Source organism: Columba livia, chromosome 10, assembly GCF_036013475.1.
Source record: "Columba livia isolate bColLiv1 breed racing homer chromosome 10, bColLiv1.pat.W.v2, whole genome shotgun sequence".
Classification (NCBI taxonomy): domain Eukaryota; kingdom Metazoa; phylum Chordata; class Aves; order Columbiformes; family Columbidae; genus Columba; species Columba livia.
Window position 1 is genome coordinate 8,166,906 of NC_088611.1, and position 25,794 is coordinate 8,192,699.

The 25,794-nt window shown below is 49.1% G+C and overlaps 1 protein-coding gene across 2 annotated transcripts in view; it reads left to right on the forward strand.

The window, feature by feature from the left end:
* The first annotated feature begins 2,772 nt into the window (after nucleotides 1-2,772).
* BSN (bassoon presynaptic cytomatrix protein) overlaps nucleotides 2,773-25,794 on the forward strand; it is a 95,047-nt gene continuing 72,025 nt past the window's right edge. Inside the window, exon 1 of one of the 2 annotated variants that reach the window (XM_065075282.1) lies at nucleotides 2,773-3,050. In XM_065075282.1, coding sequence (XP_064931354.1) covers nucleotides 2,884-3,050 — 167 coding nt within the window. In that variant the 5' untranslated portion in view covers nucleotides 2,773-2,883. The remainder of the gene's footprint in view (nucleotides 3,051-25,794) is intronic. The other variant, XM_065075281.1, reaches the window with a different exon arrangement.

Genomic DNA, 25,794 nt, shown 5'->3' on the forward strand with positions numbered 1-25,794 from the left:
CAACTGGTTCCTGAGCATTTTTCTTCCTACAGTGGCTTGAGGTGGAAGGCTGAGCTCAGGTGCTGAGCGTGGGGTGACGGATATGCCTGACCCTCCAGAAACCTTTGGTACGAGCTCTGGGGAAGCAGGTCCTGCTGCAGGGAAGGGCTGCAGTGGGGTGAAGCTGTGATGGAAACGATGCTGAACCCCAGGGCAAGGGCAATGCCTGCAGAACATGAGCTGTGTCTTGTCTGTAGCACTTGGGGCTGGCTGCTGAATGACAAGGAATGGGTGGAGAGTCCAGAGGAGCATGAGAAGGAGGTTCTGAGGGCTGGGAAACGGGGAGAATTTAACAGAGTTAATTGTGGAGAAGCCTGGGAGAGGCTCTGCAGGGAGCATGTTACTGACCCGCTTACATGGTGCCCTTGTCCCTTCCCAGTAGGTGCCTTGTGTGTGTAAAAAGGACAGATGTTCTCTGGATCTCTTTGGCCTGAAGCAAGTTCAGGGAGACCCTTCTGAGAAGGCAGTATAGATGATCCGTGTGTGGGACTGGTGAGGGACATGGGCTTCTGTGCTGGAGAGCTGGTGATGGATGGGACACATGAAGGCAGAGCTGGTCCCAGCCCGCGGTGGAGGGGTGGAGAAGGGTTTTGGGGCTGTCCTGCCCCAGTACTGGTTGGCAGACCTGTTGGAGCCAGGGGGAAGGTATTTGCTCAATGCAGCCTGGTCCCCTGCTCAGCTACAGCCCTGCACCTGGGGTCCTACCTGCCTGTGAAGCTCAGCGTAGCCAGTGTCCCCTTCCCACAGGGACAGCAACGCCTGCCTGGGCTGGCATCTTCATGTTCAGCTTCTGCTGGGTCTGTTGCCCCCTGTTATTTAATCTGATTTATTTTAAAATATAAACTTATCCTGGACCAAAAAGTTATCCTGCTCAAACTCTGCTCAGCAAAGAACCTTTGTTTCAGTGTCCCTTGCTGTTGGCTCTGCCCGCTGCGTGCCAGGGTGGTGATATCCTCCATCTCCCACCATCTCCTGAACTGCTGTCACCTGAGCTGCTCTTCTGGGTTTCGGCACCGGGGTGAGTTGAAGGCCAGGGCTTGTGCCAGGCTGGACTGTGAGCTGGAGCCTGCTGCTGGCTGTGCAAACTGCTCCTGGGTGTGCGGTGGGTGTTCTGGTCTGCTGTGCTTGGGAGAAAAACAAACATCTGTTCTGACCATCTCGCCTGTCCTGCTCCCCTCCATCCACTCCTGCGTTCTCCACCTTTCTGTGCACTTGCTGCTTTTGGAAGTTGTTTCTGATGTGGTTTTGTTCTGTTTTATTGCACTTATACGGTGCCCCTGCCCAGAACTGCAGCCTTTTTGCTCTTGTTTGGTGGTGGTTTCAGCTCCTCAGAAGCTGCTTTCCCCTGTGTTACACATTATTCCCCCTCTGCCCCGGAGCGGGACCCCAGTGCCCCAGCACGGCTGCTCCCTGGGCTGACATCGGTGGGAAGGGGTGGAGGGGCTGTGTCCCGGGGCAGCTGCAGCTGGTTCCTATTTCTGTGCAACCAGAGGTGAGACGGGACCCAGTGTCACATTTATTTTAGGATTTAGCATGTGTGTGTGTTGACTCAGCCAACAAAATGCAGCTGCTGGTGTTGGGTGTCGGGGTAGCTCCCGCGGGGGTCCTGTCTCTGCGCCCTCCGGGCCTTTTCCTGGCTGTGGGGTGACCTCTAGTGGGAGCCTGTGCTGCTGTTAACAGGAGCTTTAATTAGTGCCTGCTCTCATTAAGTGCAGGTGAGGTGTAGTTGAGCTGTAATTGCACCTGTGCACTCTGACATCATCAGGCTGCCGGTGACCTCATGTGGAGGAGACACGTCTGTTGGCCGAGCGCTGTGTGACCTAATGGGGACGGGAGGTGCTGGTTGGCTGGGCTCTCTGTGACCTTCCCTGGGGAAGCTGGGTGCTCATTGGCTGAGCCTGCACCTTAGGGAGAGCCTGTGAGCCCATTGTTTGGGCCCTGTGACATCACGGTAGAGCAATGATGGTCACTGGCTGAGCGCTGTGTGACCTTGTGGGTCTGTCACCTCATCTGAGAGCCTGTGACCTCACACCAGAGCCTGTGTGCTAACCCACCACACACTGCGTGACCTCACAGGGAGCTGCGTCCCCAGTGCCTGGCTCTGAGTGACCTGCAAGGACAATGCGTGACCTCATGAGCTAGCAGGGCGCTCATTGGCCAGCAGCCTGTGACCACCTAGGGAGCAGGACACCCATTGGCTGGCAAGGTGTGGCATCCCAAGGCAATTCATTACTTCAGAAGGGTGTGGGGCATTCATTGGCTGGCAGGGTGTGATGTCCTGAGGCCGCCCATGACCTCATGGGGGAGGAGGGAGCTCATTGGCTGTCAGACTGTGACCACCCAGGCAGGGCGTGACGTTCTGCAGCAGCACGTGCTCATTGGTTGTCAGGGTGTAACCGCATGCAGAAGCAGATGCTGATTGGCTGTCGTGGTGTGACCTCACGGGAGACTGGATGCTCATTGGCTGTCAGGATTTGAGCTCGCGAGGCGCCGCCTGGCGGACGCGGAGAGTGCAAAGCGCGGATTGGCCGGTGGGCTCGGCGGGGTGGGGCCATCCCGCGCGCCCGCCGCCGTCTCGCGCTGCCATTGGCTGCCCCTGCGCACGCCCGCGAGGCGGAGGGCACGTGCCGCCCGCACCAGGCCGGGGCGGGTGGGAGGGGGGGACGATGGAGGGCGGGGCAGCGGGCGGCGATTGGCTGGGCGGCGCGCGTGCCCGCGGCTCGAGCGGGCGGGTGCGGGGGGCGGCGCATGCGCGGGGCCGGCGGGGCAGGCGGCGATGGCGGCGCGGGGCTGATGGCGGCGGAGGCGGCGCTGCGCTGAGGGAGCGGTCCCGCCCGGCCCGCCATGGGCAACGAGGCCAGCCTGGAGGGCGGCGGCGACGACGGGCAGCTGCCGCCCGCCGCCGCCGCCGCCGCCGCCGGGGCCCCGCCGCCGCCTGCCGCCTCCAAGCCGCCTTCAGCACCGGGCGGCGGCGGACAGCTCCCGGGCAGCGCGCCCGGGCCCGGGCCCAGGTCAGAGCGCAGGGGGCGGCGGGAGCAGCGGCGGGTGCGGGGCAGGTGGGCTTCGGGGCGGGGGTGCGGGCAGAGCCGGGTGCTGTTGCGTTGGGCGCGGGGGTCCGGGTACAACAGGCGGGTGCAGGGTTTTGGGGGGCAGGCAGGAGCTGCAGGTGTGCGGGGTGCGTGCGGGCAAACGCGGGCAGGCGGGGTCAGGGAGGGTCTGCAAGGGCTGCGAACTGTGGGGGACCACGGTGCGGCAGTTTGGGGTGCGGGCAGACACGGGAGGTAGACGGAGGCACACAAGGCATGTCACTGTTGGGGGTGCAGTCCCAGGGCAGGGAGCAGCTCAGAAACATCAATGGATGCTGGGGGAAGGCAGGGGTGTGGTTTAGGGTGAGATGGGGGGAGCACAGGAAGGGGGGTGTTGCCTGGTGGGTGAGGGTCCAGCAGTGGGGGCTGGGGCGGCACAGGGGGACTGGGGTCTGGAGGAGGGAGGATGCCTTTTGGGGTTAAGGAGCCTCGGCCATGCACAGCAGGAGTGGGAGGAGGGGAGATCCTGGTTGGGGATGGGGCCCAGAGGATAGTGTGGAGCAGCCAGGGCTTGGAGGAGATTTTGGGATGCAGCCTGGAGGAAAAGGGGGGTGCAGGAGAGGGTGACCGGGGCTCTGGATCTGCAGGGCTGTGATGAATGGCGGGTGGTAAGCTGAAAGCTGGGGAGCAGGCTGGGGGTCTGGTCAGGGTGGGAGGACGGTGCCCAGTGGCACTGGGGTCTGCGGGCATCCTGACCGTGGCCACCCCAACTGGAGCCAGCACCAATGGGAATGGCCATTATGTAACAGGAGGGACGTGCAGCCCTGCTAGGAGTCACCGGTGCAAAACCTCACGGGGAACCACGCTGAGCTGCGCTCCCTCTGCCAGGCAGCACCAGCCAGCAGGGAGCTGCTTCAGGAGCAGGCGTGGGATTGGAAATATTCCTTTAAAAAAAGCTGATCTGAAAATATCACTCCATCTGGAAAAATAAATGCAAGGAGCACAAAGTTGCATGGAGGGATGCGGGGGACTCGGTGGCAGCTTGCCCACGGCGTGTGGCCGAGGCGGCAGTGTTTCGGGCTCTCCACCTCGCCCGTGCGGCGATGAGCTCTGCTTGTGTTGTTGGTCGCGTTACTCCCAACAGAGAAAACACGAGCAGGAACCTGGACGGGAGGCTGCGGTCTCGCCTGGCGGTGCTTTCCTCTTGGTCCCAGCTAGCCGGCTGCAATCGCTGCTGCAGGCTGCACATTAGCGTCCAGATGGGATTCAGGGACCCCACGGGGCATCTGAGCTGCTGACAGGCTTTTCTTTTGTAAAACCTCTGTTAGCTTTTACGTAGAGAGTGTGAAAAAATACCCCTGAGTAAAATCATGCCTGTTTTCCTTTATGTTTTTCCAGTTCCCCTTGCTCAAGAGTCACTGACCCCTCTGCTGTAGAATCTGCCAGTGGGAACTTGTTCGTAGGTTGCTCCTAACAATTTAAATTGAATACCTATATGGCTATTTAGGCTGGCATGACAAGATCAGCTGAGAGAGCTGTGCAGATCTGCTGTCTCTGTCTGTTTTGGTGCTGCCATGGGGCTCTCCCATTGCTTTCCCAGGTCTGGGTTTGCTGCCGGGTCCTGGGGCTGGGGATCCTGGGGGCTGTGGGGATCCTGGAGCACAAGAGGCAGGCAGGATGGAGCAACACAGCCCTGCAGTGCTGCCCATCCTCGCTCCTCCTGCCAGAAACACTGCGTTGATGTGTCAGGCCGTGCCCAAGGCCTCGCACACTGAGCTGATGCTCCTGCCCCTCCTGGGGAGCTGCTTCTGGGGAGCTGCCCTCCCTTGCAATTAATTAACGCAATTAAAGAGCTGGGCCACACGGGGCTCTGCGGGCTGACGGCACAGGCTGCCGTGGAGCGATGGTGGAATGGGGAAGGTGCTGATCTGTACCGGTGTTTAAGAAATGAGTGTAGGAGGAGTGTGGGGGGCTGAGATAATGTTTAGGGATTTTAATTCAAGGTAACAAAGTGGAAATGAAGGAAAAAAACAGGCCTCAAGAAGAAAGTCGTCTTTTTGAGATCCAGGAGTGGGCACATAAGATAGACCAGATGTTGTAAAAGGTTTAGCAAAGCGCGGCTTGTGCTGACTGAGCAGCGGGTGTGTGGTGCAAAAGTGCAGCTCCAGAAATCCCATATAGCAAGGCAAGGGGAAGTGAATTTCTCTCATTCCTTGGACAGGTTAGTTTTGTTTTTTTCTCTGAATTAAGTAACCTAAATCTGCATGCAAGTCAATGAAATCCATAGTAATATTACTTTTCTGTTTAATTTTTCACAGCTTGCTCTGTGTCATAAGATATTTAGACTGCTGCCCTGTGTATGAGGTACACTGGATTTTGGGGTCTTGTGTTTAAGTTCATAATAATTGTGTTCAAGAAACTGTGCATGCACCGTGGAGAGACTTTAGAGAGTAAAAAACGTCTTGTAAAAGTAGCATCTTCTCACCAGGTTGTGATATTTATGAACTTCGATTTTCTGCTGGCTGCTTTGTGCGAGGTGCGGCGGTGCGGCAGGAAGGAGGTGTGTGCGGTGCTGGCCTTCCGGCAGGTGCAGCTCTGGAAAAGGACGAGGTGGTGTGGGGTTGCACCGGGCGAGATGTTTTCAGTGCAGGTGGGAAGACCTTACCCTGTGCACGGTGCTGCCCGAATCCTGGCTGGGAGGGCCGTGCCTGGCTCTGGTACCCGGGCAGGGTGATGCTGTCGGGACGGGAGGGAAGGGTTGCTCCCATCTGCCTGGACAAAGGGACCCACTGTCACCTGAGAGGAGAGAAAATATGGAGTGTTGTTAACCAGTAGGATCAAAAGAACAGAAATTGGTTGTGGATGTGTTCGGACTGAAACTTTACAGCTGCCTGACGGTGTGGTTCTGGTTCGCTCCTCCAAAAAGAAGGGACAGAAGGGACAAGGTAATTTTAGGGTCCAGCTTGATGGACTGATGAAAAGGGTTTGGATGGCAGAGCAGAGATGATGCCAAGTTTAGAAATGTAGCTTCAGGCACAGAGCTTTAGGTGACTGGTTTTCCTGGTATCCTGAAGACAGACTTTATTGCTGTTTTTGATCACATTTGTCTGTACCTGATTTATGGCCGATTCATTCAGGTTTTCGTTCTGTCTGCTGCTCAGCTGTGGAGCTCCTAAAGGGCTTTTTTTGATGCCTGGATGCATGAGCTAAAGCTGAAGGACAGCAGAGGCGAAGAGGGTCTGTCTCCTGGGGGGCATTGAGTATCAGCCACGAATGCCTGGGCTGTCGATGGGAGCTGTGGTGCGTTTGGTGTGGCTGTTCCTCGCAGCCTGGGAGACACACATTGCAAACAGCTGGGCTGGCTGCAGGGCTCTGGGGCCAGGAGGAAGCTTTCTCCCACAGCACCCTGGCAGAGGCCACTGGGACCTTTGCTTTTTGTGCTAAACAAGCCACTTCAGTCAATACCCCTAAATTTCTCAAGCCTCCAGGTCAGCACACTATGAGCTGGAGTGACCACGATGGGAAGATTCCAGCACTGAGTGGTAGCAGCTCCCACCTGTGCTGTGAGTGCTTCTCTGAAACCTTCACTTGGCTTGGGATGGCAAGTCAAGTGTCCGTCCTATTTACCCTGCTGTACATTTAGCATCGGTCTGTTTGGCAGTCAGAGAAATCGGAGGATATGAAAGAGTGTAGTAGAAACAGGACTGAAAGAAGCACACCTCCAAACTAGAGAAAATAGCTCAAGTTTGGAAAAAATGTTAATAGTTCAGATGCTCTATTCTGCCCTTTTCATAGCTCACTTGTGTTTACTGGGTATTGGCCTGTTTTCTTGCCATAAGCACCACAGCAATAATATTATAGGTAATAAGTATATACATAAAGTAATTAAAAAAAAAAAAAGTTTGCCCATTTCTTTTTAAATAGGCACTTTCCACCAGATTGCAGAAATGAGCAGTCAATGTCCATTTTCTTATGACTGTGCCAGAAATAAAGCCATAAAATGAGACTGTGTGATGGAAAAATAGCCTATACACAGGGCTCACAGCTGCATAGAAACCAAGCTCCAGAAGCCAAGCTCTGTATTTGTTTCCATGCACTGCCATCCCCAAAGAGACTGAGCAGGACTGTGCGGAGATGATGGTGCCATCAGAGCCATCACTGGGAAACCTTTTCCTCAAATATTAAAATAGCTTTTTCTTGGCCTTTTGCTGAATCGCAAAGCTTGCCACGCACCCGTGCTTAGTAAGTATTGGTTTATTTACTATAAGACATTTGGAGGGTCAGGAGGGAGCTGAGGCTGGGTTTAAGTGAGGAGGGAAAGAACAGGTATGCAACGTTTCGAGCTCATAAAACCTGTGTGAGCAAAATAAAAGGTAAAAGGAGGAGTACAAAATGGCTTACTTGACAGATCAAGTCAAAATATTTGCTGTGTTAGATATCCCACTGGGCTTCAGTTTGTCTTCCTCTCCCGTGATGGGCAGGTGCTGTCAGCTGCAAAGTGTCTTCCTTTTAGCAAGAGGTATTTTCCATACTTTTGATGGCTATGACAGCAGCCGTTAGGCCACTGAATTTAGACAGCACAATTCTGGGAGCTTAAGTAACTCCTAAACCTCTTCTGTGAACACGCTCATCAATATTCTAAATGTTTGGCATCAAATATTAATGCCTTTATTTCCAAAACAAATACACAGATTTGCAATCCGCTGCAGAGGTTGGGGTTTCTCGCTGCTGAAACCAGCCTGGATGCTATGCTGACTTCTTGCCTTTTTACCGTGCACGTTTGCTGCAAGGAGCTCCTGGATGTGCTGATGCCATCCATTCCACTCAGGAATAAAAATGTAGAAGATTTTGGATGGGTTGGTTTGCTTTGCTCTGTTGGCTCGTGCTGGTTGGAAGGTTTGGAGGAGTCTCTAGCTCCTTCTCGCGTGGTTTGCAGCTGCGGCAGGGACATTTTTGTGCACCACAGCCCCGAGAGCTGGTGCTCGGCCTCTTCTGCTGATGCTCAGCAATGCCACAGCTCTGGTGACCACGTCCACAGGGACCAACGGGTCCCTGCATGCCACGGGTCGTGCTGGTGCTGCCATGGGCTAGCTGCTGCCTCTCCGGCATGCCTGAGAAAAGCTGTTTCTTTGCTCTGTGAACTGAGCATGGATTTGATGCTTCCCATCATGTTCCCAATTATTGCAAACAGGTATTCAGTGCTGTGGTATATTCCTGCAGTTTATACTGGTTTGGGGAATACTTGATGTGCATCTGGACGTGTACCCACCAGAACAGACCCGCCTGCCTGTTGGCGCAGCCCTTGTCGCCAACTCCCTGGCCTGACAGCACAACAGCACAGCGTCGGCCGAGGGTGTTTTTCTAGTAACCCTGTTGCAAGATCAGACTCATGTCCGATGGAACAACCTATCCTTGGTACCATCTCAAGGCATATCAGGGATAAGAGGGTCACTAGGGGCAGTCAACATGGCTTCATCAAGGGGAAGTCGTGCTTGACCAACCTCATTGACTCTTATGAGGACATAACAAGATGGATGGATGATGGCAGAGCGGTGGATGTGGTCTACCTTGACTTGAGTAAGGCATTTGACACAGTCTCCCACAGCATCCTTACAGCTAAACTGAGGGAGTGCAGTCTGGATGACCGGGTAGTGAGGTGAACTGCAAACTGGCTGAAGGGAAGAAGCCAGAGAGTTGTGGTCAGTGACGTGGAGTCCAGTTGGAGGCCTGTATGTAGTGGAGTGCCTCAGGGGTCAGTACTGGGGCCTGTATTACTCAATATATTCATCAGTGATTTGGATGAGGGAATAGAGTGTACTATCAGCAAGTTTGCTGATGACACCAAGCTGGGAGGTGTGGCTGACACACCAGAAGGCTGTGCTGCCATCCAGAGACCTGGACAGGCTGGAGAGTTGGGCAGGGAGAAATATAATTAAACATAACAAGGGCAAGTGTAGAGTCTTGCATCTGGGTAGGAACAAGCCCAGCTTCCATTATAAATTGGGGAATGACCTATTAGAGAGCAGCATAGGGGAAAGGGACCTGGGGGTCCTGGTGGACAGCAGGAAGACCATGACCCAGCACTGTGCCCTTGTGGCCAGGAGGGCCAATGGTACCTGGGGTGTATTAGAAGGGGGGTGGTCAGTAGGTCCAGAGAGGTCCTCCTTCCCCTCTACTCTGCCCTGGTGAGACCAAATCTGGAATATTGTGTCCAATTCTGGCCCCTCAGTTCCAGAGGGACAGGGAACTGCTGTGGAGAGTCCAGCGTAGGGCAACAAAGATGATCAAGGGAGTGGAGCCTCTCACTTATGAGGAAAGACTGAGGGAGCTGAGGCTCTTTAGCTTGGAGGAGACTGAGGGGTGACCTCATTAATGTTTACAGATATATAAAGAGTGAGTGTCAGGAGGATGAAGCCAGGCTCTTCTCGGTGACAACCAATGATAGGACAAGGGGTAATGGGTTCAAACTGGAACACAAGAGGTTCTGCTTAAATTTGAGAAGGAACTTCTTCTCAGTGAGGGTGACAGACGCTGGAACAGGCTGCCCAGGGAGGTTGTGGAGTCTCCTACTCTGGAGACATTCAAAACCCTCCTGGACACCTTCCTGTGTCACCTCATCTGGGTGTTCCTGCTCCGGCAGGGGGATTGCACTGGATGATCTTCTGAGGTCCCTTCCAATCCCTGACATTCTGTGATTCTGGCATACAAGATGCACCTTCAGAAGGAGGGGACAGGCAGTCAGGGTGCAAAAGCATTTTCTAGAGCCAGGTAGCTCAGTTTGGACAAACAGGCTACATAGCAATGGCGTTCTGTTTTTTTGCTAAATGTGGAAATAAGATGATCATGTAATCTCTGCTGATAAGAGCTGCTGCTCCTGGATGCTGTTTGGGGTTTTTTATGGCTGGTGAGTGACAGCAAGTGCCGATGGTCATCCCGGTCCCACACATCATAAACTGTTATGAGTGTTGCACGTCTTTTCTTTGGATTGAGATTGTTGCTGTTGAGCCATCAATGTGTTTTCAAATGTCTGTTTGAATGACAGATTTGTTATTTTTGCATCAGTTCATGGGCACGACTGTTCTTATGAACAGGTTTTTTTTGTCTTTTCTAGTGCCTGGAGGTGCTGAGCTTCAGCGTGACCCCGAAGCGCTGCTGTGCAGCCTGTCAGTCGTGCCGGGCATGCCGTACCACTTCTCGTGTCACTGACACTGAAAAGTTTTTATAAATGTAGTGAGCTGGCTCCTTCTGAGAACACCCAGCTCCTCCAACGAGCTGCTTAGGAGCCTACAAGGAGGAGTGGTTTCATTGCATCCTATAGACACTGGGCTGTGATTTATAGTGAGGGTGGAAGGTGTGTTCCTGGGGGGCTCCTCACCTCTGCTCATATTTAATGTTAAAGATGACTTAACTGTGCTGTTGATGGCATCTCACTGACTCTTGGCCTCTTTGTAGCTTAGTGCTGGGTGTTTGATACCGAGATAGACCTGAGCCCCATAACAGGCTGGATGGGGCAGGAGACAGCAGCTCCCTGCCCAGGCTGAACTCCTCAGGGGCAGAGGAACATCATCCACCAAGGCAAGAAAAGCTGCTGCTGAATGCAGTTTTATTGTTTTTCCTCTCTTTTTAAAGTGACATAGTTTGGCTTAAGACAAAAAGTGACAGTGTGCCATCCAGCCTGACTTCTGGCACTGGGTGGTAAGGATGGTCACGATGGCTAACAAAGGTAAAATGAAACCTGGAGTTTAGAGGTCCAAGCTGGCCAAATGGCAACAAGATGTATAAACAGTGAGCACAAATAAGAGTAGCAGAAGTTTACCAGAGGGTGTGATGGGATATATGCTTACATGAAACTTAAATAAAAGCTTCACCTCCTAAAATATTTGGTCTCCCTCAGCCCAAAGCTGTAGTTTCTGTAGTTTCTGTGAGGTACAGCAGATTAGCTGTTCAGACTGGTTTTCTTCCCTCTGAAGATGTGATTAAATAGCTTGGTGCATTCTCTTTTGTCAAGAATGATTTAGTTGTGTTTTTAGGTCATTGTCTATAGCGGGAAAATACGAGTATAATTAATGCAGTAAAGTGTATTAGGCATCTTCTAAAAAGAGCTACAGCAAAAAAAAACCCTTCTCCTGCTCTGTCTGTTTCTTGAATATCAGGGACCCTAGACCTTTCTCCTGTCCCTGTCCTCAGTGTCCCCTGCAGCAGCAGTGCTGCTTGAAAACCTGTTGCTCCCGGGTGGCCTCAGCAGCCTGACCTTGTCTTCCTCTTGCTCCCTGACATGAGGAAGAGCCTTTATGTCAGAGCAACCGAGTCGAACATCTCCACTTGGACACCATCGGTGCCTGTCCAACAGCCAGGTGACTGTAATGGGGTGTGTAGGGTGCCAGTGGGCAAAGGGGGGAGCACAGGAGCGGAGGAGACCTCGGGGCCATTACCCACTCACAGACAGCATTCGTCACCCCATCGTATAGTCCCGCTATCGAGGTAACGACTAAGATCTTAAATGAGATACTCTCCTATGCAAAGCCAAAATGGATTTGCCTGTGGTACTCCACATGTTTGAGACATGCAGATGTAGTTTAACTTCCATATGTCTTCTGAGGGACAACATCATCTTTCAGCCCAGGTGTGTTTGCAAACTTGGACTTGGGCCATCCTGTCCAGCTGGTTTTGCAGCAGGGAGCAGTGGTGTCTGGGATGTTCACCCATTTCTGCTTCTGCAGCCAGATGGTGGGGCACATTGCATGGGTGGGACACAGCAGGGGCACGTGGGTCAGGACTTGAAGCCGAGCCTTTGGAGATGACGTGGTGGTCCTACGCTTGGCCACCATGCTCCTCTCCTCTGTGTTTGCAGCCAGGCAGCGGGTGCTACAGGAGGGAAGGAAGGGCCTTTTCATGGACACCAAGACTTCTCACTGCAGCACAGTTACACAGTGACTGCCCGAGTTGCAGCAAGCTCTGCCCAGGCTCTTGTGACCCATGAGAAGCTCTTTCCTTCCTCCCTGAAGACTGTCGAGGCCATCCCTGTGTTTCTCAATGTTCTCTCGTTCTTTGTGAATGGCTTCTGTGCTGGGTTGTGACTCCTGCTTGGGATGTACTGCAGCTTCACCACCACCCGGTGGGGTGCAGGCTGCCATCTCCAGCCTGTCCCACCTGCAGCCATCCAAACTTGCGCTTTCTGAGCATGCTTGGCTGCTCCCCATGAGAACAGCATCTCCTGCACTCTTCTTGGAGGGTTTCCCCCATTTTTGACGGTTATAACACAATCTAGAGCAGGCAGATGCTGCGTGGCTCAAAGGGAAGATGCATCTATGCTGCTTGAGAAATGCTGCTGAATTCTGAGGGGTTCTGAGCAGCTGTGGCTGACCATTCTTCTCTTGTCTCTGGGACCTGCTGGGGGCCATGGTTTCTCAGGCGTGACAAAGCAGTTTCCCACACAGCTTTCGGGTGAGGATTTGACAGCTCCTCTGAAGGCCACAGAAAAAAAAATCACTTTGGACCAAAATGTTGCCTGGTGCCGATGTGACAAAATTCTGTGTTGACGTGCCCTCCTCTGCCTGCCCCAGAGGCACACGTATCTGTGCAGGTATTACAGGGCAGGGAGACTTTCAGAGGCCAAACGTCAATAACCGAGAGTCGCTTTTGAACCTTTTTTCTTTCTTTTTTTTTTTCTTCCCTGCCAGTGTACTATTGCATTTTAGCCTGTTTTGATTCATTCCTGGCAGTGGGGCTCACAGGTTTCTCCAGCTGCCGAGAGGGATGTAAGGCTGATGCTGAGCTCTGAACCTGGCTCCAGTGGACGTTGCTTTGTAGGTCCAGTGCTCTCGTGAGGATCATGGCATCATAAATGTGTGGATTTATTTTGGAATTTGGCTTTATTGATGGATTTTGAGCTCTGTTAGGAGTCGCTTGGAGTACACGACCTCTTCTGACGTGGTCTCAGGGTGCTCCATCCTCAGAAGATGTACATGAGCAGGAAGGTAATGTTAGACGTGTCTTGTTCAGCTATTAAATGAATCCAAAGGTGTCCTGCCCTTCTCCCCAGCCCACCTGAGACCCAAATGGGTCTACCATGGACTCCCCAGTATGAGAAAGAGTCTGTCGGTAGCTTGCGCCCTTCCTTCCTCAGTCTAGACATGAGGAGTACAAAGAGATTTTGCCATATTTAATGTCTGCGAAAGGATGAATTTGTGTGTGGGAATTACTTTCAAAGACTGACATGTTGTAGCTGTTAACTGCTTTTTAAAATTTTTTAACCAGAAAAAAAACAGATTGCAGCCTGGGAACAACAGCATGTTGGGTATTTTTTTACTTTGATCTAAAGAAAACATTTCAGTTATAGATATGTGAAGTTATGAGTTATAAAATAGGAACAGTTGAAATTTGGAAACGTGTAAGTTCTTAAGGGACTTGGTAATTTGCCTTGCTCTTGTGAAAAAAAGCAAATCAGCTGAAAATACAAAGCTTGTGAAAGGCTTGGGGAAAAAGCAGTGCCGAACTACGTCTTTTTGCACGTTGATTCCAAACTGTACTTTCCTCTTTGATAAAACATGAAATTACTTTTAATTTATTTTGTTCCAATCCTGGTTACATAAACTATTATTTGATCGTACAGCTGGACTGAAAAACTGTAGGAGGTCTCACATTTAGGATTTTGCTGCCTCTTTCTCATTAAGCCTACAGACTGATTTCTTTAAATGCACCTATTAATCTTCTTAGGGAGACAAATTGTTGTTTCGTTTGGTTTCTTCTTTTTTTTTTTTTTTTTTAGAACGCTAACCTCCCAGTTAAGTGCCAGGGTGAACCCTGATGGTTTGAAGCCTTTCCAGGTATCTTGTCCTGGCCAGGCTGGGTTTGGCTGAATTAGCTTAAACACCCGAGGTGGTCCCGGCCTAAATCGTTCTCGTTGTGCTCAGTAAAGACCTCCAAGTCTACAGGATGGAGCAATACATTTTTTTCCATTTTAATTTTGCAGTGTGCTTTTTCAGTAGCTTGCCCATGGTATCTGATGTTGCGTTATTGACTCCTAGATCGGGACTTGTTGTGGGGCTCCAAGTTTGGGACCATTAATGTGGTCCTTGTAGGGCCAGCAGTAGTACGCAGTGAACCATGTGTTGTCCTTGGAGCACGCAGATCTTCCCCATATTTCCTCTGAGGTGCATCAGCCGTGTTGTCCTCTGCCCACTGACAGTAAGCCACCATATTTTGGGTTTCCTTTGACCTGTTCCCAGCAAGTTTTCTCAACAGACCAGGCAGGTTTTGGTAGCTATCCTTTGGACTGCTGCCCTTGAGGACCTTCTCTGCTCTCCTCTGCTCCCCTGCTGGGAATGGCTTGGAGGACGGCGAGGAAACCGCTGCCAGGCTGCTCCCAAAACACATCCCTGGGCTGCGTCTGCTCCAAAATGAACCTGCGAGATGTCTGCAGCAGATAGTGCCGGAGCTCATTGTACCGGGGCTTACCGTAAATGCTCCCGGTGCCGATGTACGTGAGGAGCAATGCGGATTCTGCTGACACGGCTGTACGTCGCTCCGTGCTGCTCGGGGTCTGCCCTGGCTGTCCCTCGGTATTTAGGGCAGCACTGTAGTCCCAAGGAGTGGAAATTTCCAAGCCTTCTCTTTTTCCCCACCTGTCTGCAGGTCATTGTGGAATTTTGCTTGGGAATCCTGTAGCTGGGGGTGAAAGAGGTTGTTTCCGTTGATATGGAGCAGTGCTAGTCCTGAAGGGCACCCAGCCTGGCCCCCTCCCTCTGCTGAGGTCCCACTGCCTGCGGCTGGGCACCAGAGGGGACATCTGGTCCCTTACTGTTCTTTGAACCTGTTTTGGGGGTGGTTTGCAGAGCTGGTAAAGCCCGTTTACCACTTTATTAGATGATGTTTTGACTGGTTACGTGACAATTATGACAGACCATCAGTTCTTGTTTGAGTGGAGAAGGCAGTCCGTATTAGTATGTTAAATGCCATTGGTTACCTTAACCTGGCAAAAATAAGGCATCTAGAAACATCACTCTGGGAGAGAACTGTAAACCACTCTGTGAAATATCTCCTTAGACGTCCCTTTTATACTTTATTTTATCTGCCTTTCTCGTCTTGGAGTGCCTCCTGGCTTCACTGGTTAATGGGTTAGGATATTGTTCCTGTTGGCTGTACAACTCGGTTTCATCCAATGCATGTCAGTAGTTACCAACATAATTTTAATTTATTATTAACTAAAAATACAGTCGTGAACATTCTGAATTAACAAATTATGTGCCTTTCCTTTTTCTTTGAAACGTGCGAACAAAATCAGCTAGCTGCTTTGGGGAGTTACGAGAAACGCTTTCTACTTATCAACATGTCTAAAATCTGGCTCACTTATCAAGTCAACTTCTCAGCCTTAAATTTTACCTGCTCCCATTTCTGCCAAGTCAAACCTTTCAATGGAACCTTGAGGACAGATACATCAAATATGCAGATGCATCAGTCTCTTTGGGGACAAATGTTCTGGTTTGAGGTATGTGTGGCAGGGAAATGCGCACAGGGACAAGGCGCCTCAGAGAATTGCAGACGCCGGAGAAGAGTTTTCCTTTGATCCTATACAGAATTTGCCAGGGGAATTTCAGACTCTCCTGTTTCAAAAGTACATTTAAACTGAACAGCTTGAAATACTGATGTTGATGTTGTCTCTTACTGTGTTGGTAATGTATTATTCTTTGGGTTGGTTTTATCTTCCTGTTGTGAATAAGAAGTTTTACACGCAAAAACGTTTATTAATTCTGAGTTTGGTTTGCTGTTTGCATTTGGGCTTCTGATTCACATCTCTGAAACCCAGGAAATACAAATCTAAGACACACACACAACTCTATTCAGCCTGTCCTGGTAGGGCAGTTGTTTGGCAGCCCCGGGCGCTTGCAACCACGGTCTTGTCTCTAATAACAGATGTTATCGGACCGTATGTGCTGGTATGGAGAACGTCAGGGATGGAGAAGCTTCTGCAGCTGAGAAGTGTTTCCCACCAACACAACCTGATGTGAAATTTTCATCCAGGGGTGTCTGGCCATGTTGGACACCATGAGGGAGGGGAAGCACTGGAACAGCTGCCCAGAGATGCTGTGGATGCCCCATCCCTGGAGTGTTCAAGGGCAGGTTGGACAGGGATTTGGGCAGCCTGGTCTAGAGGAAGGCGTCCCTGCCCAGGGCAGAGGGTGAAACTAGGTAGAACTATGAATGTCTCCTCCTTGCAGGAAATTGTGGGCTCATCAGTTTTACAGTGTACCCCTCTACGTGCGCAGTACTTGGAGCTCCTCGGGGAGAACGTGAGTTGATCCCTCTTTCCTCAGGCCCTGCCCAGATGATCTTCTCTTGATTCCTCTTCTACACCTTAGATGTCAGCTCTCCTGCCAACCTGAGGCGACAACAGAAAAAAAATTAAGGACCTAAATGGCTTGTGGAAGAGTTAGATGAACAATTATGGGATGGCCCAAATGCTGTGAGGTGGAAGGGCACAATTGCAGGATGGATAAAAATGCTACAATTTTTCACACGTGCAAAAAAGAAAAATACATGAGGTCTCACGTTTCATTTGCCCAAGCTCAAAGAGGGTGCAAAGCCAGGATTTTTCTGTTGCTGCAATCACCAGGAGCTGTTTGTCTCTCTGCAGTGTGGTTGTCTGATTTCCTCTCCTGGAAATTGCAGTTTTAACTGAGTTTTTCTTTCCTTTTTCTAAAAATACAAGCTGGTTTCTTTCTGGTATGTCATTACCGCCTCATTTTTAACAACACTTCTCTTTCTGATGGATCTTCCTATTTTTTATGCCTGGAATGAGCGTTGTTCCTTGTTCCGGGCTGAGTTTGGTTGACTCAAGCTGTCACGGAGATGGATAATGATATATTTTTTTTGCATCAGCTTTTAATTTTGAAGCATGGGTGGAACTCATCCAAAAAAGGGGCCATGCAGTCTTCCCAGCTTCTTAATGGTCAGAAGCAAATTTCTTGCGGCCAGGGGTTTCATAGGAGCACAGGGATCTGCTGGTGGTGTGGGCAGGACTGTGAATGCTGTCCTGGTGGAGCCAGACCCCTGGGGTTGACCCCCTTTACCCACCAGCCCTAACCACTCTCAGTGTTGGGGCACTCACCCGCAGCTGCAGAAACCCTTCCAGCTCCTGGACCAAATTAAGCCTAAAACTCAAAAGGGAGCCTTGCAAAACCAGACCTTTGTGCCACTTGCCACGGGGAAAAAAGCCAGAAGCAAGTCAAGGGAATGGGCTGCCTCTGCTCTTCTCTTTGGTTTGCTTTCCAGAATGCATTTTTTCCCAAAATAACTTAATTGTCTGGATTTTTTTTTTTGTAGATCATTCTATATTTGTAGATGAGCATTACGTTGACATTTTCTAAGGACTTTCCAAAATGGCTCAAAGAACTCTTTGCCGAGTGGCAGTACCTCGTTTAGAGCCCATCACCATGGTTGTCTTCTCTTCTGTGCGTTATTCCACATTCCTTGACCTTGGATTCCACCTGCTGCAGCATTTTGAGGCACCCATTTCAGGAGAGCCTTCTCAAGCTCTTTGCATTCAGTTTTAGCTTTGAATGCTCTGAATAAATTAGCATGTCTCAGCAAACTTGTCCCTTGATTATTCCCCTCCTTCCCAGGCCATTTATGAACATATCCCATGGCAGGGTCCTGCAACTCTGCTTGTGAAAACCTCTATCCTCGGTGTCCGCAATTGTGGTCAGCTATTAACCCACAAGAAGGTTTCCCCTTATTTTACCACCTTTTACTTATTTTTTTCCTTCTTTCTTTCTAGCTTTTTATCTGAACATTTGTCCTCCTGAGGCAATTTTTCAGACTAATCCTGTATATGAAACAGTTCTGGTATGGGAACCTTCATCAATTTCTCCGTAGCAAACAGCGTGGCAAAGGCTGGATTTATCTTTTCTTTTACAGTTTTGCATTCCTTAAATATTTCTGTTGCATTTCAATTTTCTTTCAGTTTTCCAGATTCCTTGACAGATTGCCTATTTCTAAAGTTTTAGATTTTCATTTTTTTTCCCAATTTATGAATTGTTCTCTAAGGGATTTTTTTTGTATGCTTTATTAAGTTTTTGAATTTAATTTGCCAAAATATGCTGGGTTTTTGTTGTGTTTTTTCCTCATCTAGATACAATTTTTACGTTTTAAAGGTTTTCCTTTTACTCCTGTAGCCTTATTTGCGCCACTCCTTAATTATATTACCTTGTTATGGCCACGTCTTAAACCTTTTATTGATAGTGTACATTGTGCTGGAGGCCCTAATGTGCTAACAGATGCCATGGAAATTTCCCTTTCTTACCTTTCCATCTGCTGCTTTTAATTTCTCTTTAACAAAATTTCTCACTTTTACTGATTTCTTATTCCCTCACCCTCCCCATTAAATCTGAGCAGTGTAGTAGTCATGTGTATTTGTGTCTTTTTTCCAGTCCTGCAAACAGATTGAAGCTGAGTCTCTAATGGTCACCGTTACAGAAAGTTTCTATCGTCAGTTTTGGCATCTGGGAGCAGGCGCCGTGCCTGTCGCAGGACTCTCTAGAGGGACTTTTAAAATTATAGATCTACGAAATAAGCGTTTGTGAACCATGCACCATAAAAATTCCTTTGCTTGATGCCGTGGTTTATCTTGTGGCTTTGTTGGCATTTCGTAAGTACAGTACAGTAATTCATGCTTTACTGGGGTAAAGGTGTTTAGTTAAACGTGACTACGGCAATCAGCAATTTTACTGCTTAATTGCTAGAGCTCGGTTATAAGATGTAAGTGGAGGGAGACGGAGGGGAGAGTTTCTCCTTGGCTGGGGTACTTTACTCATCATACTTGTCCTTTCTGGTGCCTGCATTATTCTCAAGACTGTCACAACCCTTTATAAAGTATATGATGTTTAACATACATAAATGACTGGTTCACAGCAATCACTTGGGCTGGGGAAGAACATGGAGGCCACACATCGAATAGGTGGGTAGAAACCTGATTCAAGAGATGGTTCCAGCTCACCCCTCCCTGGGACTTCTGGGGACATTTATCCCCATTTCAGCTGCCCTTTCACTACGTGCTCCTGGTGTCGGTTGCAGGGCTATATCTCGGTGGCAGGGCTCTTCATAATTTAGAATCATAGAATGATTTGGGTTGAAGGGACCTTCCAAGCTCATCCAGTCCAACCCCTGCCATGAGCAGGGCCATCTTCACCCAGATTAGGTTGCTCAGAGCCCCATCCAGCCTGGCCTGCGATGTCTCCAGGGATGGGGCATCTACCACCTGGGGCAACCTGGGCCAGGGTCTCACCACTCTCTCAGAGCTTCCAAATCCTGCAGTGAGGAGGAGAGAATCTCTGCAGGCAACTTCACCATCCTGCCTGCAGCATCCCCCAGGCACGGCCACCCCCAGCGCTCATCTCAATTAATGTGGAGTTTGGTGCACTCAGCGCAGGGACACTTAATGACCCCACAGCCGGGCAGACGTGCTGAGCATCCCCCTTTCGGCAGCATCCTGGGGGACAGCGGAGGGGGTGCTGGTGCCTCCCCTCCTTCCAGCTCTCCTTGATGGCCCCAAGGCGGCTCTTGCCCTGCACTCATGGTCCAAAGCTGACCTACCAACCGCACCCGTACGCTGGAAGAGCTACTGTTCCTCCTTTCTTCATATCTTCCAGGTATTTCCTCAGTGCCCAGAGAGATGCAGGCACTGGATCAGAAATCCAGTGGACATTTCTAATAGCTCGGCGTTCACCTCGGGGATGGCGTGTCTGCAGGCGCAGTGGAGTTGGGCTCCTGCTTCGCGTCTGCATCCCGGCTCTCAGCATCTTGCCGTACTGCTCCTCGTACGCCATGCAACTAATTGCATCACGATCTGGAAGCAGCTCCTGCTCTCTCTGGAAGATTTACATGTAGTTTTCTGCTGTAGCAGAGGAAATAGATTTTCCTTGACACCAAGGCAGAATGGATATCAGACACCCCACTTATCCTCTAGAGATTTTAATGCTTTGAAGTTCAAGATTGTAAATGTTCTCAGCGACAGTTAAATCACTTGAAAAGGAGACCCGTTCAAATCTTTCAACCTTCAGTGTGCCTGCTCCTGTAAAGCTATCTCAGAAGAAATCTCTTTGATATATATTGGACTGAGATAATCACCTGCAGGTTCTTCTGTCATGCCAGCTGCTAGAGGCTCTGAGGGGCTTGGCCAAGATCCTGACAGCAGTGGGTGCACATTTTGGGCATTGACAGCTGAAAGAGCATCTCCCCAGGGCGACACGTGGGGGTCTGCAGGTCACTCAGTGACTTTCTGGCCTGTGAGGGCTTGTGGGAGGGGGCAAAAGTCTCCCCTGACTCCAGTTCTGGGTCTTGGGCTTCAGAGGGGCTGCTCTGGACCCTATGGGGATCAGTTGCAGATGTTCACCATGGTCTCCATAGGGTGACCAGTAGATGTCAGACCTTGGGATTCTCTGGGGAGAAGTTTGGGGTTGCTGGGCTGGTGGGTGTGAGCAGCCCTTGCTCTGGTTTTGTGGCACAAAGCACCTCTAGGGAAATTGTTCTTAACTCTACTAGGGCCAAGTTAGGTGCAAATTAAGTATTTATTTGCCACATGACAAAATTAGGATAGGATAGGATAGGATAGGATAGGATAGGATAGGATAGGATAGGATAGGATAGGATAAGAGTAGGGAATGGAGTAGAGTAGAGTAGAATAGTTTGGTTGGAAGGGACCTGCAACAATAATCTATTCCAAATGTAATTGATCATGATTCACGAAGACTTACAGAATGGCAGTGTACAGGAATGTAAATAAGCAAGTAAATGCTTATTTAGAGCTTAAATCAGTCATAAATCCTGCTTTCGGTACATAGGATTCATCTAATAAGATGGCAGATGCTTCTTGACAACCTTGCTTCATACAGCAGCGTGAGCGACGTTGGTGGGTTATCCCATTGCTGATTCTTGGTTGAACCATGCATGATGTTAATAAGATGGAAAATAACTGGTTTGTGGTGGACTGAGGCTCTTCCTAATCTTGCCTTTGCAGAATACTGAGTCATGCCCCTATAGTGTGGATGTAAACTGGAAAATGTCTGGTCCTTCTTATGTTTCCATGGATTGTGTAGACCTCTGCATTTTAAACGAAGGAGAAGCTGGCAGCAGTGCCCAGTGTGTTATCTTCTGCAATACCAGGGGCCAGAGGAAGAATCCGGCAGACCATGTGTCCCAGTGCTGCCTGCCCCATGGCAGCACCGTGCTGGGATGCGGTTCCTCAGGGGAAGGTCATTTGGCGGGTACGTTAAGGGCAAGTGGCTTATGCCACTGCCTGCATGGTAGCTCCCCATTCAAATCCAGCCCCTGGGGGGTTTAGCAGGGAGGCAGAGGACTTGAGGATTTCACGTTCCTCTGTATTTATGAGAACAGGTATGTGGGTGGAGGTTATGGGCCCAAATGATTGCCCAGGAGCTCCAGCATTCTATTCAGCATCAGGAGATGGGTGTTAGGGACACCTCAGTCATGGGAAAAATGCCTGACAGAAGTTGCATCTTATTTGATGGGTGGGGATAGAGCAGCCTTGGAGCAAAAGCTGCGGGAGAATGGGGTTTTTCCACTGCTCACAAAAGCGAGGCATTAACCACCGCGGCCATTCACGAGAGTGCTTGTGTTGGCATCTAACAAAATGCTCCCTGACAGTTTCTAGTCACCATTTCATATTTTGTTTTGTTTTCAGCTGTGTGACATTCGCTGTTTTTAAACCATCCAGTACACACATTTCCAGCACGAACTTCTTCCTGCATAGACAGAAATGTAATTAAGTCGAGGGCACTTGTATTTAAGCAGGTGCTGATTTTTAATTCTGTAACTGCTTCCTTTTTAGTCAAAGCAGAATCCAATATAGGATTCCCTGTGTAGCACGTCTAGAGCTATGAAGCTGCCACCGATAAAACTCCCAAGCTCAGTGAATGTTTCAGTAGGAGATTTTCAGAGCACGTAGCTGAAACCGGAGGCCCTCCCCATCAGACACATCTTTTTCTGTTTATTTATTAAAAGGTTGCATGTCCTATTTTCTAGCCTGACTTGCTGATAGGCAGCATATACCAGCTAATGTTTGATATTATCCCATGCAGTTCCTATGCTGACCCACAAGCATTAGGAATTATGATTTTCTGAGTCAAAGACAGTGCCATTTTGACATAGAGTGCAGCTCCCCTTTTCCTTAGCTACCTCTTTTCTTCTAAATAGGTTATATTCAGTGATTCTTAAAATCAGTCATGTGGATGTTCACATCAGGTTTCAGTCGAACCAAGTAGGTCAAATCTCTGCTCGTAGCTGAACAGCTCTAATTCTTGTTCGTTGACCCAGCCTCCCTCTTTTGGGTGTGAGCATCTACACATCTTCTGTCTTTTCATGCTTTCTCTTGATTTATTTGCTTCTCATACACTTGGTTTTACTGCAGGTAATCAGGCATTTGTTTTCCCTTTTTTTTTTCTACTAATAGAAAAGACTTGCTTGTCCCCATTTTGCTTATTTTTGATATGGATGTGAAGCTACGAGCTCCCTTCCATGGACAACTCCAGCTCTTCTCTGTGAAGCCTGAGCAGGGCATGCTCTGTGTGAAATGGTGGCAATGGTGCCATTTGTTTTCATGTTCTTTTTATACACTATAATGTAGTAATTAGATCAGTTGCCCAGCGAGCAGAAGACCCATTTAAATATCCACCAGGCAGAGAAAGGGATGCAGTCCTTGTTTCCCAGCTGCATAAATGGGCTGCAGCTCCCGAGGGATTTACTTGGCTCAGAGATGCCAAGCCCCCCGTGGATGTGAGTGCTGCCAGGGTTTGGTGACAGCTGAGCACATGGATGTGGCTGCCGTGTTCAAGGGGGCAACGTGAAATTAGGAGAAAACCATTAAATTAGGAGAAAACCAATGCACATGCGCTCTTGAACTTCTCCACAAACTGTGCCTGAACAAGACCGAGTTACCAGCCATGTGTGTAGATTTTGCGTAATGTCATTATTTGTTTTATAGCAAAGATTTTAATGGTGTTGGCATTTACCTTGTGATGGTTATTGCTCCCCAGTTAGCATTGTGTATAAAAAGGGACCCGTTGACACCTCTTGGGATGCTGGCTCCAAGCTTGGGTCTTGTCTGTAAAATTTAGTGGCACCAATGAACTTACCTGAGTTAAATTAGAGCAATTCCCTTCCGCAGGCACTGCCTTCACCTGGGAATTCCCAAGTAAAAAGGCCGTACCAATTTACTGGAGTAGGATTGTAAACCAATACTGTGTCACTGTATCACTTTCATCTCTCCTAAAGCTGCCGGCATCTTTTCACTGATACGGCCGTGCCATCAGAAGTTAGGTTTAGGACAAACCATCTTTTTCTGAAATTAAACATTAACCAACAGTCTAACATTTGTTTTGGCTGTAAATGGGATTCTGTTTTTAAAGCCTTTCCAGTTCCTGTTATTTTAAAGAAAATAAATGTTTACAGAAGGGAAAAAAGTCAGACATAAAAAAATCCAAAGTGCTGGTGACACCTTACACTGCTGAGCTTGATTTTGAGGAGAATGGCTTTGACCCTTGGTTTTCATTATGCTGTTCATTCTTCTGATCATCTCAGTCAGTTGTTCTCCCAGCCTGCCACGACGTTGGCACCAGCCCTAAATAGAAAGGCTGCTTTCATATCTGTGCTTGTTTCTGGGTGGAACACGGGAAGTTCTGTGCTTTTTTAATCAGGAGAACTGTCTGACGGAGAAGTGGACCTGGGTACAGATTAATCTGTCAGGGTGATTTTTAGCTCTGGGCTACGTGGTGAAAAACCTTTGCAGTTCAGCCTTCTCCCTTGCCCGGAGCTGAGGGTTAATTTTTGTGGGTGTTTTGCAATTCTTCATGTTGGGAGACAGGCAGACGCGTCTTTCACTGAACCAACTAGTCTGGCTGTGGTGTGGTTTGATGCTGTGTCAGCTTCATGGTGGAAAATTGAGGGAGTTCTGGAAAGCAAGAAGAAAGCCATCGTTTTTCAATTTAAAAATAAAATAAATAAGGAAGCAAATGGCACCCTGCCGGTGGTTGTGGGCAGATTAATAGAACTGCCTGTCTGACCTTGTCTTGATAAAGCCTTAATAGACAGAATATAATAAATGGCAACCTCAACGGTATAATTGTTAATGAGCTTAGTCAAATGCACTCAATATTCTTTACTTGGACAATATTATAGCTCTCTTGGTATCTGTGAGAGTGCTGCTGAATTTCGACCTGCGGAGGTGTTTGAGCAATTTCACAAAGTGCAAAGTCAATAAGGCAGGTAAAATCCTGCCTTATTAAGATATCCCAATTTGATTGTTAATGAGTGACCTAGTGGCGTTGGGAGGAATGCCTTTGGAACTGGTTAGCAGCCCAGTGCTAGTTAATATTTTTATCAGTGATGAAGAGGGCTGTAGTGAAAAACGGGGACGAGCTGGAGTTTGGACTTGGGTAGCAACAACGAAAGGGTTTGTAGATGGGTACGAGACATGAACATTGGAGCATCCTGGTAAAGCAAGCCACAGGCGTGGGCCTGCGTCTGACTCAACATGACTGTTCTCATGTTCTTTCCTGGGGCAGCTCTCTTGTATTTAGTTACTGCATTTGACAGGCCAGATGATTCCTTCTGGGCTTAAAATTTCATGGATGCATTCAACTGGTGTAAGTGAGAGACAGCCCAGCCCGTGTCATGGGGCAGCTGAGGCATCTTGGGTAATTATAAAATAAATAAATGCGTTAAAAAATAGTGAAACTGCTGCTGGGAGCGGGATGGAGATGGTGCACGGCATTCCTTTGCACCTGAAAAGGTGAAGGAAGGCAGGAAGAAGCTCCATCCTGGGCTGAAAAAATTCACTCCTTGTATAAGAAAGGTACTTAAGCTAGACTGCTAGTACAACTGATACCAGCTATAAAAATAAGTGATAGCTACTAATATACTACTGAACACTTCTGCTGCAGGTAGCTGCTGTATGTTTTTTCCATTTTTCACTGAGCTGGAAAGTGAAACTGTGGTTTCATACTATTTTTGTGGTCAGACCTGGTCAGAATTCCTACTTGGTGGTAAACATTTTTTTTTGGTATCAAATAGGAAAAAAATAAATTGAATTTTGAAATTTGCAGTGGAACAACCATTTTCCTATTCCAAACAACAGTTATTTGACCATATATACATGAATTTCTTCAAATAATGTTATTTCAATGTTACATAATACACCATTAGGATAGCGTGTTTGCTAGTACACGAATACTGTTTCCATAAGAATTAAATTTAAGGAGAGAAAGTGCATTTTGCTTTCTGACAGCTCTTTCTCCTGCTGTCTAGGACTGTGCTCTCCCATCTGCACGAGCTACGATGCCGCATGTTTTACGGGGCAGCAGCTTTGCAGCCCTCTGCATCCAGGGGCAAATCCCCATTCCGGCTCAGGGGTGTCAGTGCCCACGATGGGGGAGCAGCACGTGCAAACGGCACCGGTTGCAGGTGTCTGGCTGCAGGGCCAGGTGCGGTTTGCTCTTTAGTCTGGAACAGATCAGTTACTCCCTTATTGCTTTGCTTTGTTATTATTATGCGATGCCTCCTTCGGAGAAGTGGGTTTCAATTTGCAGCTGAACAGTATTCCCAAAGTGCTATTTTAATATTTATTTTCGTCCGACTTACTATTACTGTGGCAACTTGCACTTTGAATTTCATTAGTTTTATGCATTTAAGTTCCCTTTTTAAACCTTCATAAGGTCAG